The sequence below is a fragment of the Macaca mulatta genome, chromosome 9 (assembly GCF_049350105.2).
Source record: "Macaca mulatta isolate MMU2019108-1 chromosome 9, T2T-MMU8v2.0, whole genome shotgun sequence".
NCBI lineage: Eukaryota > Metazoa > Chordata > Mammalia > Primates > Cercopithecidae > Macaca > Macaca mulatta.
In genome coordinates, this window is record NC_133414.1 from 117,256,399 (window position 1) to 117,274,451 (window position 18,053).

The 18,053-nt window shown below is 38.3% G+C and overlaps 1 protein-coding gene across 1 annotated transcript in view; it reads left to right on the forward strand.

Moving 5' to 3' along the window:
• SORCS3 (sortilin related VPS10 domain containing receptor 3) overlaps positions 1 to 18,053 on the forward strand; it is a 609,576-nt gene that overhangs the window by 440,351 nt on the left and 151,172 nt on the right. Inside the window, exon 7 of the mRNA XM_015148111.3 lies at positions 6,598 to 6,716. Within this exon, the coding sequence (XP_015003597.2) occupies positions 6,598 to 6,716 (119 nt within the window). The remainder of the gene's footprint in view (positions 1 to 6,597; positions 6,717 to 18,053) is intronic.

An 18,053-nucleotide genomic window follows, 5' to 3' on the forward strand; every position in this document is an offset into this window, starting at 1 on the left:
GTGGAAAGAGCCCTGAATGGGATGGTAGGACTGCTGAGATATTCAGTGTCACCATGGTTTCTAAATATCTGCAACTGCCAGATTGCCTCCTGTGCCATCAAGAAGACAGATAATGCTGGGTTTCTCCTATGGGAGATGAGAAGTGTCACCAAAGCTCAAAATCCATGAACTCAGTAGAAGGAATGGAAGCTCCCTTTTATTTGTTGCCTTTGTTTGTTTTTAGAACCTATTATGCTTCAAGCTCTGTATTAGGTATTTGCAGCAATATTACTTCCTTCCTTGTCTTTACAGATAGGTTAGTTGCACTCCCCAGTCAAGAAAAAGGATGCTGATGGAAGCTAAATAACTTTTTAGAGTTACCTTGAATCTGCTTGTTTTCACTTATTTTCATTTGAGAGTTAATGTTACATAAAATAAACAGCTCGTGGGTATTTCTCTAAGAGAAGGCCTGAAGAGCTGAATTTGCTTTTTGTTCACAATTTTAATTCACTTTTTCAATTTCTGACAATAGGTACATTATTACCCAAAGGCATGGAAGTTGAGTAAATCACAGAAAGTTTTTTCTCTGAGATGACAGGAAGCTTGATGTCTAGGAAGTTTGAATGCTTAGTAATTCTCAAAGGCAAAACATAATCACAAGTCACCATGTAATTAAACATAACAAAATGTATAGGCTTTTAGTGACATTCAGTTCAGTTTAACCAACATTTTACTGAAGCTTTATAAAGTCAGCCCAGAAAGAGAAAAGTGGCTACGATTTTATTTCTGCTGGTAAAGAGGTGATCCTTTTGGAAAGGTATGGCAGAACCGGAACTGGACTTTCCAGTTACATTTGTTGATGTAGATGAGGGGCTTGTCTTGATGAATAGAGAAAGGCTGAGGCTGAGTCCCTGAGTCCTGAGAAACTTCGAGCAGAAATACAGCTTCTTAGGAAGAAAAGAAGGCTAAGGGTGTCGGATTGTTTCCTTCTCTCCTCCCACATTCACCAGTTCTCTAAGCATCCTAAGGTATATTCATTTGTAAATGTCCCGTCTCCATCACTGGCATAGGAATCTTCTGAGGGCAAGAATCTGTCTTATGTTCTCTGCTTCCTGGAACTTCAGGATGTGTCTGACACCTGCAGTTTCTCTATATACCTTGAGCCAATACAAAAGGAATGAATCAGTCAGTGTGGGGCAGCCCTTCTCACCAGTGAGATCCTTGGTCCCACGTCTGTAGGGTGAGAAGACATGGATGCTGGCTCCATTTAAATGATGTTACAACACTCCTAAAGGTCCTGCTAGCTGTAGAGCTAGTTTGAAATAGGAGTGCATATTTCCAAATAGCAGAATAATCTTCTATTCCTGGTGCAGGGAACAAAGCCTTTGACTTTTCATTTTTGTAAGTGGAGCAGTGACCACACTAGCTCTTAGGAATATATTAGGAAGACATTTTACATTTAGAAATATATTAAGCATGAAGATTAACCATTTAGGAAATCACTCTCTGGTTTTTACATAGGGATATCCAAATGAGATCTTTTGATTGTCTGTTCTTTCTAGTTTTTCATTTGAGGATGTTTCAAAGGAGAGGATAGAAAATAGAAGTTCAAGAATAAGAATTAATCAAAGTCAATTCATTAACATGCGATTATGTCACATATTTCATGAGCTTTGTTTACGTAAAAGTCCTTGTGCATTTTTAACTCCCTCATTCAAGAATTTCCTTTCACATAGCACAATTTCACATCCAGGTTAAACTCAAGGGTTGCCTCCTCTTTGAAGTTCTCCTTGATTTGTCCAGCCCATATACTTTTGTTCTTGTGCAAACATCCATTGCACTTAAGGTAAACGATGATTTAAATTCAGAATATAACTTCACTGTAGAACCTGTGATATCATGGTCTTTCAATTCTCCACAACAAAATAGGACATTTATTATAAATTGAATCTACAAAAGATGCTGAGAGTTGGATTCCTTTCCCTTTCTCTTCATAATAAAAAATAACTAACATTTATTGATCTTTTAAAATGTATCCACAATGTGCTAAGCATTTTTCATGCAACATCTTACTTAATCCTGACGACAGTCCTCAGAGGCACACACTAAATTGTCTGTGCCTCACAGCTGAAAAGCCATGCTGCTACTTGGCCAAGGCCCGTCTGCACATAGTAAGTCCCGGATTTGATCTCAGCACTTTCTAGCTTCGGAGTCCTTGCTCTCAGAATCACTGGAGCATGCTCAAGAGATCTGGACCACTTTCATTTTATCTGGTGTCTGGTGTTATTAAAAAACAAATAAGAAGGCCACACTTATTGGAAGCCTATTTGGGGATTTTAAGTTATGTCATAAATACCTTTGTGAATTTCATCATAGAATCTCTATAACTGTGTTCAGCCTCATTTGGAGGTAATGTCTAGAGTTCTAATTTGAGACATTTTACATATGTGAGGTTTGAACCAAATGATATTCCCTGCTCACCCTTGACAGCCACAGTTCCTCCATAACCCTCAATTACTTCTCTCTGACCACTAGGCCTGCCTGACAATTTGGTTTCCCTATGACCCTACTTTGGTTCTCGCCTGGCAGAGGGCACTGTGGCACTTACCCAATCTCTATGTTTTGAAAAATAAAAGCATTGAGACTTGCAATATTTGAGTCCAGCCAAGACTGCAAGGCCACCAAATTTTAAGTGATTTTCAAAAACTCATTTCAGTGCTATCTTCCTCTTAAATTGGACCTTTCATGCCATGCTGAGCAGTGGCAAGTAGAGAGCGAGCCAAGAAGTAGGATGAGCTTGGCACAGCATTATACCTGCTATGGGCCAAGGTTTAGGTAGGTTTTGATTTTGTTTGTGGTGGCCTCGAATACACTTGCTTCTTTTTTCAAAGTGTCCAAATGAGAGAGTGAATAGTAAATAGCCAGAGGGAAATGAGCCAGTGTGTGGGGATAAGCAGGTGTCCCCCTGTGTGTACCTTTGATTACCAGTGCAAGGGGCTTTCTGAGACACTGGCTGGTAACAAGGAAGCAGGTTGCCATGTCAACACCTGTGGTTTCTTTACATGTTTTTACTGCAGCTTTTCATTGTTTTGGTGCTTTATTCTAGAAGCAAATTGCTAAGACTGGATGGTTCCAAGAATATTCCTGGTGGGCTAGCAATGTGCTCCAAAGCACAGCCTGGGCTCCCTGCCTTCCCCTCTCCTCTCAGCCAGAAGTGGAAATCCAGGCCACTCTTGGCTCTCTCTGTGAACCAAGACAAAAAGGAAGGGACATACAGGCTGTCCTTAAAGAATGTTGGACAAGCTGGTCTTGCTACAGGGTCAGGGAATGAGGGTAAGAAAGTCCGTCTCTTTCCTTGCAAGGAAGGTCATGACCAAACTGCAGAGCAGAAAGGAATATAAATCATTGGACATGCACACACATGTTCGTTGCAGTGCTATTCACAATAGCAAAGACGTGCAATCGACCTAAACGCCCATCCACCGTGGACTGGATAAATAAAATGTAGTACATATACACCATGGAATATCATGCAACCATAAAAAGGAATGAGATCATGTCCTTTGCAGCAACATAGATGGAGCTGGAGGCAATTATCCTAAGCAAACTAACACTGGAGCAGAAAAACAAATACCACATGTTCTCATTTATAAGTGGGAGCTAAACACTGAGTACATAAGGACACAAAAAAGGGAGCAACAGACACCAGAGCCTACTTTTGAGGGAAGAGGTTGGGAGGAGGATGAAAATAGAAAAACTATTGGGTGCTATGCTTATTACCTGGGTGATGAAATAATCTGTACACCAAATCCCACAACATGCAATTTGCCTATGCACATGTACATCCTGGATCTAAAATAAAAATAAAAGTTGGAAAGAAAAAAAAAAAAAAACAGTGGTTCCTGGGTTTCATTTGGAGTGTAGGTTTGTTTTGTTTGGCCTCAAGGTGTTTGGCCTGTACCATCTTTTGTATTTACATTAGCCCTCAACTTTATTTATTTATTTATTTATTTATTTATTTATTTTGTGAGACAAAGTTTTGCTCTGTCACCAGGCTGGAGTACAGTGGTGCAATCTTGGCTCCGAATCCCTGGTTCAAGCAATTCTCCTGCCTCAGCCTCCTGAGTAGCTGGGATTACAGGTGCCTGCCACCACACCCAGCTAATTTTTTGCATTTGTAGTAGAGATGGGATTTCACCATGTTGGCCAGGATTGTCTGATCTCCTGACCTCTTGATCCACCCACCTTGGCCTCCCAATAGCTCTCAATTATAAAAATTAGGAAATTTAGCATTTAAAAAATAGAGGCATTTAGCTTTTCTTAGAAACTCAGAATGTCTTATTTTTGCATATGAATTCTGTGTGGAGGAGCAGTTCCCCCTTAAAAGAGGCGAATGTTTGCCCTTTAAGTGTGGTCTCCGCCGCTCCTCAGAGATCCCTGACACTGAGATCTTGTGCCAGCCACCACTTACCATCTACCCCCGCTAATTTTACTCTCATACATAATTCGCATGCCTCCTTAAGCATTTGAGTTTATTAGGATAGTTGTAAAGGCCTGCCCTGTCCTACAAAGTTATTCAGGCCGTATCCCAAGGCACTCAGCATTAGTGGTGGTTTTGATGCTGGGAGGTATTAATCCCAGCTTAGGTTTTAGAGATGCCTTTGGCTGCTTGTTTCAAGTCCATCCAGTCTCCAACTCATCATCCACATGGACCCTAGATGTGAAATGAGTGCAGAAGGAGCACAGATGACAAGAAAGTGTCCCAGGCAAATGGTGCAGGTAATGGAGGGAAGAGAAGAGACTTGAAACACTTTAGAGGCAGAATTGTCAAGGATTAGGAACCAACTCGATTGTATGGGATGCAGAAGAAAGAAAAGTTCAGAGGCTGGAGCTACTGTGCAGATGATAACTGCCACTGGGGCAAATGGAATCAATGCTAGACCTAGTCAGATTATAGTTACCGAAGCAAACAGACATTGCTCAAATTTAAACATTCAAGAAGTAGTTATGTATAGCATGTAATGAATTCATTTCCCATTAAAATATTTCTTTCTTAAAGTAGCATCATGTTTCTAAATTAATATGTGTAATAACTAGCTACATATATGAGTAAACCCCTTCCTAGACAGAAGGTTCTTTTAGAATGGAAAATCTCTAATTCATTGCCTTATTCCTAGTACCCAAACAATACCCAATATGTAGTGTGTGCATAAGAAATACTTGTTGAATCCATCCATCAATTACTTAAACAGAAATGATTTAAAGTACCCATAGTTTAATCTCAATTGTTATATATTTTTGCTTCTGTAAGCCTTTTGCTTTTATGTATCTGCTGCCTACCACTCCCTTCTCTGTAGCCTCTGACACCTCTGCACACATACGCACACATACAAGGAAACAATTGCATTAGATAGGCATATGTAATGATGTATGTGGTTTTAGATAATAAGATTTCTCTACTTTTGATCTTAAAGTGATTTCTACTTTCCATTTTTATCATTTATTTTTAAATTTCATTAAATGAATAATAACCTTTTTTAAAGTAAATTTTTATAGTGGATTCTTCACAGGGACTGACCTGTAGTTTTTCCTTAATTAAAGAGCAAAAAACTAAATGGATTGCTTTTCCTTGGATAACCTTCTAGTCATAATCAGAATGCCTTTTGGAGCCAAAGATTTCCCATTCAGCTACAGCTGGTACCATGCATTTTTTTGGGTTGCTTGAGGCGAGGGAGGAGGGTTCAGCTGTTGAGATCTCTAGAAGATTTTTACAAGTAATTATGTAAGTTTTGTAAATGTTATATAAGAAATGAATGCATTCTTGTTGTAAAAATAATAAAAATGTATGTAATGTAAAAAGCAAAGGTCCCACTTGAATTCTGTCTACTTCCTTGAGTCCGTTTCTTTGGCTAAAAGTAATCATAGCTAATTTTCATATGTATCCTTTAAACATTGTTCTATGCAGTATGGCATAAGCCTAATTGGATCATACTATACATGATGCTAACTAATTTTTAAAAGATTGCAGAACAGTGCGTTTTGGAGAAATTACCATGTTAAAGCATATGTATCCACCAAATTCTTCTAATTGCGGCATAGTACTCTGTCATATGCATGTATCTCAGTTTATTTAAGTGATCATTAATTCATGGGCATTGAGCCTATTTCTAATTTTTCACTACTATGAACAATGCCACTGTGAATATTGTTGCCTTGACTCTTTGTGAAAATATGAGTCTTTCTCTAGAAAACATCTAGAAAATTAGAATTCTCTAATTAGAAAATTAGAACAGATTCTCCTTGAATTAGAATTACTGATGTAAGATATGTACCTTTAAAATTCTGATATGTATTTCAAATTTGTTCTTCCAAAAAACTATACCAAATTACTCTTTCAGTAGTATGATAGGAGATGAACTATTTTTCCACTTCTTTGTCCAAACTAGGTATTATAATTTTGGGGGAATTATTATAAATTCCGTGGACAAAAACATGAAATCTCACTGTTATTTTAAATTATCTTGTTGATTCCCCCATGAAGTAGAGCTTTGTGTGCCACCTGCGGGTCCCTCATGGTTTTCGCTTGTATCTAAGCATCATTCTGCCCTCCTATTTCAGATGCTCACTACCTCACCTGCAGGATCCAGGAATGCGCCGAGACAACTAGAAATGGGCCCTTTGCCCGCTCCATTGACATCAGTTCCCTGGTTGTCCAGGATGAATATATCTTCATTCAGGTGAGTACAGAAAGTGCAGTTGGTGGTGGGAGGATGCATCATTGAAGTTGGCTGCCTGCTAGGAAAAGGAGGGTGGCTTTCCCAAGGTTGTGAAGATGTGGAGCTGAGACACTGTCCCTCCTTTGCTTCGGGGACCCAGTCCTCTGGGGAGAGCCCGGACTTCTACTGGTTTTAGTGATGCACTGACTCCTTCCATTGGATTGCCATTTTATAGCACAGGAGCTGTCTGAATTGACTAGGTCTTGGACTGGATTTGAAGTAACTTAAAGTCAAATTTCTAATGGGATTTGACTTTAAGTAATTTATCAAAGCCACATTCTATTTCCACCCAAAGTGACCTGTTTAACTTGGCAATGAAAATCCCCTATAAATTAAGCGTCTTCAGGATTCTTTTTCTGGAAATATCTAGTATTCACTAAACTCTCCCCTTCTTTCCGGTGCTGACTACCTTCTCAATATCCATGTCCCAAAGCATTTACTCCCAGAACTCAGTCTTGGGAAAAATGAGATGGGACTCACATATTTAGGCAGACAAGGGAGGCCTTCTTTTACATTTTGGGTCTTGTTATCTCTACTTTGTACTGTGAGGAGGAGGTACAAAAGAGGGCAAAGATAAGAGGAACAAAAGGTAGTGCTCCACCAGATGACTGACAGAGGGTGTGTGTGATAAATCAAACATGGCATTTGACCGCAACCTTGATTTCCCACACTCTGCCTTCCCATCCTGGTATTCTCAGTTGTTTTGAAAACTATTCCCACAGGAAAGTTGAACTTTGAAAACTCCCTGAGTTTGCTCAGACCTAAGCACCTGAATGACCTTCTCTACCTGACCCCTGGTATTTCAGTCCAGATCAATCCCGTCTCTTCTAGGAGACTTTCTATGAATTTCCAAGCTCAGTGTGACTCGCCATCCTCTGAACCCTTGCAGCTCTATGGTCTATACCATTCCTCTAGCACACAGGCTATCAGGAGCCATTACTTATTAAATCTCAATGGATTTGTCTTCTCTCCAAATTGTATTTTACACTCTCTGAGAATGGGGACAATATTTTATACACACAGTTGACCCCTCTCCCTTAGCCCTAACAAGGTGTCTTTGCATATCAGGGGTGTTCAGTCAATATTTGTTGTATTGAACTGATTGTAGGCATCACAGTTACTTCTCTCTATAACTTAGTTACATAGATTTTTGAGGTCTAGTAAAATACAGGAAAAATAGCTAGCCACTCAAAAACCATCTTGAATGAGGGAGTGAAAGAGGAAGGTTCCGTGGCTTCAAAAATCCCTGTTTTTTTTAGCTTGACTGAAAGCCTGAAAGCCAGAATCTCAGGATTGTGTTTCTAAGTCTGGGCAGGCCAACGGCACTTTCATTCTCTTATTCATAAGTGTTTGTTTATTGAACACATACACTGCAAAATACACAGCACCAGTCACTACTCTAGGGTTCCTCAAATTTCTGCCCTTGACCTGCTTCTCTACCCAGTTACTCACTGCCTGAGCAATCCCCTGGTTTTAAGGACTGTCTCCAAGGTTTGATCACTTTCAAGTCAGTGAGCTGTGACATCTACCATGTACTGCAGCCTTCCGTATCAAATAACCAACTCAACATTCCAACATAGAAGACGTTCCACAAGTAAAACAGAACCAACAGGTCACACTTGACCTTGACCCTTATGCAGTTTGTGGCACAACCCCTACCAGGTCAAAGTCAGTCTGTGTTGCCAAATTAAATGAACCCACAGCCTCTGTTAATATCACTCTTTGTGATTTCTCTAGTGTTTCCTTTTATTCCATTCTCATTGTTATGGTCCCCATTTAAGGCCTTTATCTCTTTCTATGTAGATTTATTTTTTTTTTTTTTACAATGGAAGCACAGGAGTGAGTTATGAATTTACCAATCAGATTTCTCTTCCCTAATGCTAAATATGCCAGAATTGTTTCTTGGAAACATGACTTAGAATTTTAAATGTTCAGACTTTTTTCATTTTTCCTTGTGTTCCATAAAGTTTGCTGTAACTCTGCAGACAGATATACAGATTTTTAAACAAATTATTCTGAAACATTCCTTTTTTATTATACTGGAAGCAGACAGAAGTTTTGTCTTTAATTAGTGTCAATTTTTATTTTCCTTGAAAAGATATGCAGTTTCATTATTCAATAAAGTTTTATTCATTGCCAGGTATATGTGAGGTCCCCTGTTCTAGGTGCTGGGTGCTGGGGTTAGGATAGTGAACACAACAAAGTTTCTGCCTTAGTGGTATTTAATTCTAGTGGAAGATAGGAAAAAATATGTGTATGATGTAAATATCCATATATTCATAGATATGAAAAGTTATGAAGAGTAATGGTTAAGAACATATAATTTAGAGCCTAACACCTGGCATTTGTTGAAACTGTGACATGCCACACTTAGCTGTGTGACCTTGAGCTGTGCCTCCTTTGACTTATCTATAAAAAGAAGATAATCATAGTACTTACTTCATGGGTTGCTGGGTGGATTATATTTGTTAACGCTATCTGTAACGCAGCAAAACAATGCTCTAGAAACAGTATTATACGAATATTTGCTTTCTATCTTTCTATTTATCTTTTACTATTATATATCTACAAAATGTATCAGATAACGACAAGTGCTATGAATAAAAACAAATCAGGGACTGTGAATGTTGAAGCCATAAAGGTACTGCTGTTTTATTTTGGAAGACTTAGGAAGGCCTCATTGAGTGGTGAACTAGGAACAGGGTGGCAGAAGATAGTGCAGTCAGAGAGGAGCGTGGAGCCAGGTTGTCAGGCCTTGGGTCCCTCGAGCCCGCATGAAGATGAGGAGTCGGTAGTTGGAGATTTGAGGCTGGGTTCGGAAGTGGGGGTGGGTCATGGGGCAGTTGCAACTGAGTGTATCCATTGTAAAGTCTACAGTATATTGATGGCATTTTTAGACCACAGAATTGCCAGTCTCAGCTGAGTTGATCTATTGTAAAGTTGCCGGCATATTGATGGCATTTCTTAGACCACTAAGAAATAAGCATTGATGGAAAAGAGAAACAATCCAAAGACTGAACCTCAGGCTACTCCAATATTCAGAGTTCAGTGAGGTGAGCAGGAACCTGCAGTGAGGCCTAGATAGACAATTTAGAGATAAGGCCAGAAAGGTGGAGGGTGCTAGATCCCACTGGGCCTTGAAGGCTTTATTTTTACTATCAATGACATGGGAACCAATGGATTAACAATGCCCCAAATAATGTGAAAGGCCAATAAACTTGAGAAAAACATTGAATTTCATTAATCATCAACTAAACACAGGTTACATAGTATCATTTGCAGCTATCAATTAGCTAAGATTGAAATATGGTAAAAGAATGCCAATGAGTTGCAGGTAAACAACTACACATAGTGCAGGTACAAATATAGATCAGTGGATCATCAGCATTTAATTCACCTTTTTCTTCTCACAGGTAAGTTTGGCCATTTGCATTGACAGATATGACATATATATCTTAGTTCTGACAGTATATGCTTTGTGTTTAATTATGATTACTTTAAAACTCCCATTATATGGTCTGTTTGCTTTCCTATATGTCTGTTTGATAATTCTGAGTATTTTTATTTTTGTTCTAAGTGCTTAGCTTTATGAATAGAAATTTATATAGCATACTGAATCTTCTATTTCTGGACAATATCTATTGATTTCCTGTTGGCAGCAATTACAAAATCAGCGTATTTCCTTGAATTTCTAATTTTCTCCCTCTCTTTAATTCTTCCGCTACTTAATTTTGAATAGTTATTTCCTAGTGTTTGTCTTACTGCCTTAAAATATAATTCTGTTAGACTCAAATAGTTTATGAAGCACTACAGAAGAAAGGTGAAAAAAAATAGTGTGTGTTTATGACCTCTTGTCCTATTCCTCTTTACGTCATCATTTTAGAGCATGAATGTTCTGCTCTGCACTGTAATTCCTGCATTTATTTTGATTTTAGTCTTATAGGTAAATGTATTCAATTGTCCCCAGAAGTCTTTTTCCTATAGTTTTTTCCATTTATCTCTTGGTTATCTGAAATTTGTCTTCCAAGAAAGGCTAATTCTTGAATGCTGAAAATATGTTTGTCTGTATCTTTTTATGTTTTAATATCATTTCTTAGGGTATAAAATGTATGTGTCATCCTCTTTCCATCATAATTTTTACTCCAATAACTTGTTATTATTCAGACCAATCTCATATTTTTCTTTAAGGCATCTTGTTGTTGTTTTATTTTGTTTTTTAACTTCAATACTTAAAGCCTTTAAAAAATATTTTGATACCAATTACTTATTAGTTAGCATATGCCTTGTGGTTGGCCATAGTGTACTGATTCTTTCTTCTGGAATATTAATATTTGTTAAATAGATTTAATTTTTTCTTTATTTTTAATTTCTCAGGAGTTTCTGTGGCATATCTTGAAATATATTTTCTATTTCAGTTTTATTGTTTTGGTTCCTTTCTTCTGGGATACCTAGGATGTGTACACTAGACAGCAAAGACAAAAGAGAGCCAAAATTTGTCCCTTCCCAACCCTGTTTTACTCCCTGAGCAAACTGAGAAAAAATGAGATTAAAAACAATCTTACATTATTCTTCAATGAGTACTTAGTAGAGTCTGGGCTCTCTAGGTTCTTTTTGCTTTTTTGCTTTTTTTTTTTTTCCCTGTTTTTGTTTAAGTTCTTTTCTGAGCTTTGCCCATTTATATTGTGTCTCTTTCTCTTGTCTCAACATACCTCCTGAGCTCTTGTATTTCTGCTTCAAACGCTTCTCTTATAGAGGTGATGTCCTCATCATACAGGTTATTTTAAATTATAGCAGTGTGTTTGCAGTTTTTATTTGCTCTATGGAAGCATATTTTATTCCATATCTGTTATTTGTTTTTCCTGTCCCTGTCCGTCTTTTATTTTCCTATATTATTTTATCATTCTTATGCTGTTTTCTTTTATCTTGATGTGTTTATTGCTTATTTTTTAATGCTATGAGTTCTTCCTGGAAAAACTATTTGAGGAGGTTCATTTTAGTGACAGATTAGGGCTCTGTTTCAGCTTAACAAGAATCCTTCTTGGTTCTCACTGAGGTCCTGTATGACTAAAGATTGTTTTCTCTGTGAGTAGGTTCTTCTCATAAGACAGAACCACCTGGTACACAATATATGTGACTCCTTTTTCCACATATATTGTGTTTCAGAGTTAGATTTTCATCGTGGATACAGTTTGTATTTCCTTTTCTTATTTTTCTTATTGCTCTAGGGTGATTTATAACAGGAAAGGGGAGAAGCATCATCATTATTTGGCTATTTAAAACCATTTATAAATCCTTATTATATATTTTCTGAAATGTTACGAGACCTTACTAATTGATTTCCTTCTCCCAGATCAACACCAACCTTCCCCACCAGCCAGTCACAGGGCAAAATCAATGTTTCTACATTCAGTGGCAGCTCATCACCTATAGGGTAAAATCCAATTTCCTTACCATTATCTGCAAAGACCTCTGTGACCTGGATCCTACCTACTCCATCAGCCGCGTATGAATTCCTTACCCACCACTGCTCTTCACATTCCTTCCTTGTTTCATTTTAACCTTCAATAAACATAAACCTGTTTAGTCTCCATGCACAAACTATGCCATTTCTTACTGTATGTGCCTTTCTTATATATTTTTTTTTCTGCCTGGGATGTCCCTTTACCAGACAAATTTATTATTTAAATTTAGGACAGACAGCACCTCCCGTAGGAAATCTTCCCTGACATCCTCAGTCGAGATTGGACGAAGCTCCAGTGCGGTACTTACCCATTTGCATTATGTTTCCCCAGCCAGGTCTCTAAAAGGAATAGGAGTGTGTGTTATTCATCATTGCTTCTCCTGCTCTTAGCATAATGACTGGTACTCAATAAGTGTTTGCTGAACTGAACTGAACTGAGAAGATAAGACGCCATCCTATTCTCAGAAAGTGTAGTTAGTTATCTTTTTGAAGCAAGGGAATCTTGTTTCTGCAGCTAACAATACAAGACAACTTGCCTAATTGACAATTGCTCACTGCATAAGAAATGACCATGCAATGTACAATGTCTCTGCGTTTTTATAAAACTGCTGTCCAAGAATTACCCAATATATTATTCACTGTCCTTTTTATATTCGTTCATTTAAATGTATTAAAATACATTCAGCCCAGTGGGAAATGCACATAACTAAACAATTATAATGTAATATGATGAGAGCTGTATTAGTGGAAAGCACACGTTGCTCTTGGAGAAAGAGCCTTTCACCTGACCCTAGAAGAGGGTTAGTACAAGTTTTCTCAAAAGAAGGCTATGAGTTAAGTAGGTGAAAGAGAAAGAACATTCTGACCAGAGGAGAAGGCCTGGGTAAAGTTAAGGAAGAAAGAAAACAGAATGTATCAGGACCTCTTATGTAAGGGGCAGTTGTAATTGTGGGAGGGAGTGGAGTGGTAGAAAAAGAAGTTGGAAAACTGAATTGAACACTTTCTATTTTCTTTAATTAAATCTAGATAATGTGTGTTCCTCTCTTTATCATTGCTAGAAAGCACAGAACTAATTTTTGTGTGAATTTCAGCAGCTTCCCCACATAAAGCTTATGGTATTGTTATTCTTCATATTCCTTTATGCTTTGCCATTGGTCATTTTTTATTCCTTGGCTGCTTTCCTATATTCTTTTTGTTTGTTTGTTTTATTTTGTGTGTGTGTTATTTTTAAAGAATTATTAGAAACCATCTCAAATGATTTTCTGAAACCAGTGTCATTTTAAAATCTTTTTTGGGGTGGGGGGTATAAGTTTTGAAAATGGAAATGAGGATCAGTACGGGCTTTATGGAGAAGGTAAGATTTGTGTCAATTGTGATCAATGTTTGCCTGTCACCTAGAAAAGGGCGAGCGTTTTCATTTAAAGTTGCCTCTGCAGGCTTTGTCAAAGCAGAAAACCCACAGACCAACAGAGCAGCTTTTCCTACTCTGTTGGAGAAGCTACGCAGATGCTATATGAGCACAGTGTCAGGGTATCAGAGGAAGTGATGTTCTACCTGTTCCTGCCTACCAGTCTGTCAGAGAATGGCCTTGGTAGAAGAAGTCAGAGAGCAGCAAGGCTCGAGTCCCTTCAAGGTGGCATCGCCAGGGAGTAGCGCCAAGGCAGAGCTGGACACTGAGGATTGTGCATTCCACTGACGGATGCTTACTGGTTTGGCTTTTAAAGGGGATCCGTGTAGAGGCAGATAATTTTTTATTCCTACTATTTAAGCAGTTGAATAACAGCAAGATGAGGATAAGAGACTTTGGTGGGTTTGTTTTTTTCCTGACTGTAGAGATTTATCTACTTAAATTTCAAACTTTTAAAAGTATTGATGTCTTATATTTGGTTTTAGTGCTAACAGAGACATATAACTGAGAAAGAAGAAACAACCTCACAAACAAACGAGACCAGACTTTCCATTCATCCTTTCCCACCCTTACGTGCCAAATCGAGGGGGATGCCCGGAAAGGCTGGGCTTTGGGCTTCCCAGCACCTCCTCAAACAGAGCAACTCTGCTTTTGTTTGCTCTGTATATTAGGTTTCCTAATACTCTTTCATTTGACCAAAGGATCCTGCTGCTAAGTAATGTTTGAAAACACTGACTTTTTGCAGCCCTGTTGGCTGCATTGGTCAAAGGAGAGGTTTTCCATGTGTGGACAGCTGACCCATGAGGAATGCAGGTGAGATCCAGGCCCAAATCTTTTCTCTGCATATTAATAAATGTGATGCACATTCTTAATGTGTAATTATTTACACGAGTGAGAGATTATATACAAATGTACAGTATATGCATTTGAGAGTACAGTTTAAATAATGAAAAACCTTGGTAACCTCTTTATAATGATATTCATTCATTAAATTAAACCTCTTCCCATGATATTAAAAATTTTATCCTCTCCTGTTTGCCCCATAAAGGAATGTGCCTCATGCCCAATCATAATTTTATTTCTCTTGACGTATTATTTTTAATTCTGTGTCTTATGTGCAGTAGAAGGGTCCATAAACCACCCACGCAGCTCCTACTATTTAGAGAGACCTCGAAGGTCTCTACTTCACCTTTTATTTTCCTATTGACTAGGAGGTAAAGGTAGCCATTCTGATGGTTTTGCTTGGGGGAACCCAGTGTTTGATCTCCAGCTGTTGGACAAGCTGAGCTGGAGATATACAGAAAGCTGTGAAATTTGTGAATCTGTCAGTTCCTTTTCTGTGTAGGGGACCTGAGGTTTTGTAGCAAAATCAAAAGCTAATCCTTCCCAGAAGAGCCCTTGTTTTAATAGGGAAAAGTCTGCCTGAAATGCCTCCGTTCCACTTGGATAAAAAAGAAATCGGCTTTCCTCTGTAGGGGCAGGGGAAGCAATAAGTTGATTTCTGTGTTCTGAGCCAAGATGGTTGAAAATCCTGTCTTTTCTCCTTATGGAGTAGCATTTCTAGTGATTATCCTGAAGAATCTGTACTTTAGCAGCAGTTGCAATGAAATTCCTTTAGTAATAAGATTCATACCCTGGCTCCCCTTGCTACTAGGGAATGTGATGAAGAAACAAGAACAGTCCCTTAGTAACCTATCACCAGCAATGTGTGTGTTATGTCTGCAGTGGATTGTGTGAAACCCTGCCCTATACTCCCTTCATGTCACAGAGGGTGACCTTCAATGTGGTAAGAGTTCATTTACTCATGGAATAAACTTTCATTGTGCATGCAATTGTATTCATAAAAGGGGTATAATACTGACAAGTCTTCAAAACTTTAAAACACAAGAGGAAAAAAAAGTCCATAATTAAGATACAAATAAAGTACTCTAGAGGTGGGAAGAAAGCAGAAAATTTGAGGGAGGGACGGTCATCTTGCCTCTGCTAGGTCTCTCTCCACATCCCTGATGTCTTTGTTGCCTTAGCACAGAATGAAACTTTCTCTCGCTGTTTTAAGTGAGCCTGTAGTGCCCTGTGAGATGATGTACTGCAAGTTGAACATTCTGGAAAAGGACATGGTTTTTAGGAACTGAGCACAGGGAAAGGGTAGGAACCCTAAAGATACAGTTGGCCACTTGAGCCTGGGAGGGTTTGTGCAGATTCAGGCCAGGAGAAGAGAGTGGCTTCCCGAACCTGTGGCACCCACAACCACTCATGCAAACCCAGAATAGCTAGCTACTCCCTGAACCTTTGTAAAGATGCCAACCAGACAGGTGACACTGTGTAGATCCATCTACTACCCAGTGGTATTTTCAACTCTCAGTAATGTTCTATAGATGTGATGAAGAAAAAAGAAACCTTATATAACAAGGAATTCTGAGGTTGGAACAATAACATGTATCAGACTGTTTCTAGGATGATCCCAGTACTACAGTGAAGTCAGTTGGTAGCTTGGATACCTGTTGCTGTTAGTTTTAAGAGTTCTATGCATAAACATAGAAAAATAGTACATTATAAAGTGTTGGGAGATGTTCCAGAAGTACTAGCAATTAACAGATATTGGTATCCAATTAACGGATACTTGTTGAGCCCTAGAAGTGTGCCAGGTGCAATGGAGCATTGCCCCTGCTCTCCATCGGATTATGATTCAAATAGCTAGTGGTCTGATGTGGAGAAAAGAGCCCTGACTTTAAAGACCTAGGTTGTAATCTGGAATCTGCCACCTACGAGCAAGGAAATACTACACAAGTCACTTACACTCTCAGAGTACTAATTTCCTCATCTCTGTAGAACGGAATCATGCTACTTGCCCTTTCTAAATTGGAAGGTTGTTGTGAGGATCAAGGGAGATAATAATGGCTTTGAAATGCTTTGAACGCTACAAAGCCCTACAAAATGCAAGAATTGAGAGACTAATCCAGATGCAAAAATCAGCCTCACTGTTGAGTGTATGCACATCCTCTTTTAAGGATTTTTATAAGCCGATCACATAAAAGATTACTAGATCTTTTCTCCAAATTCGTTTTTAAATTATTCATAGACTCAATTCATGTATCAACATATGTGCATGATAAAACCTTCCCACATAGCTTCTATTGTGTTGGTTTCTTTGATAACCAACTTTTAATGATATATATGAGATGTAACTATTTTGGGATTTAATTAACTTTCAAGACTGTTTTTGCATCTTGGTCTCAGCTCACCTGGGTTTTGGTACTTCATCTAAGATCCTGCTTTATATACCATCATGGAAGGTAGAAAAGCCTCTATGATGTGGCTACTGTATTCCCAGTAAATTATTATCTTTCTGAAAAAAACCCTGAGGCAGAAATTAATAGAGTGTAATTATTCAAAGAAAAGCTATTTGGAGATGTTTTAAATGATGTTAATTTGGTCTTAATGGGAGAGATTTTGAATGTTAAATAAATAGCAATTACATCATTAGGGACACATTTACAACACAGGAGTTTAAAGCAAAATGAAAGAGTTACAGAGACAATCTTGAAAAGAAATCCAATAAAGACATCTTCAGGTAAATATTCTTGAAGTGCTTTCAGAATCTTAAGTAAAAGTGTTTTCAACAGCCAGCCCAAATGGAGGTTCTTTAAATAGCTTGGATGCATCTCCTATATGTATAATGATTATAGTGGTTTGCTGTTAGTATTTGAAATACTTCCAGGAATAAACACAAATTAGTGATCTGATTGCAAAGTAATGATATTTAGTTGACCTTTGTATGGAGCATACTCCATCTCACATCCTTCCAGCTACATTTGCCTCAGCTACTAGCTTTGCACAGAGGTGGCCTGCTATCACCTTGCCTCACCTGCACTATGGATCCCCTGTTCCAGGGCTGATTTCTTCCCAAGTAGGATGCTTGCAAGAGACCCGTTAGCTATTCTGGTGCAGATACAAGTCTTGAAGGTGCCAAGACTGGGACAACTTTAGCAACAGGAATCCAGAGCTGGTGGATCAGTGCTGGTGGAAATGTAAATTAGTTTAGTCATTGTGAAAAGCAGTTTGGCAATTTCTCAAAGAACTTAAAACAGAATTACCATTCGACCCAGCAATCTCATTATTGGGTATATGCCCAAAGGAAAATAAATTGTTCTATTGTAAAGACATATGCACACATGTGTTCATCACAGCTTTGTTCACAATAGTAAAGACATGGAATCAACCTAAATGCCCATTAATGGTAGAATGGATTTAAAAAGAAATGGCACATATACACAGTGTAATACTATACAGCCATAAAAAAGAACAAGATCACATCCTTTGCAGCAACATGGATGGAGCTGGAGGCCATTATCCTAAGCAAATTAACACGAAAATAGAAAAAAATATACCGCATGTTCTCACTTATAAGTGGGAGTTAAACTTTGAGTAC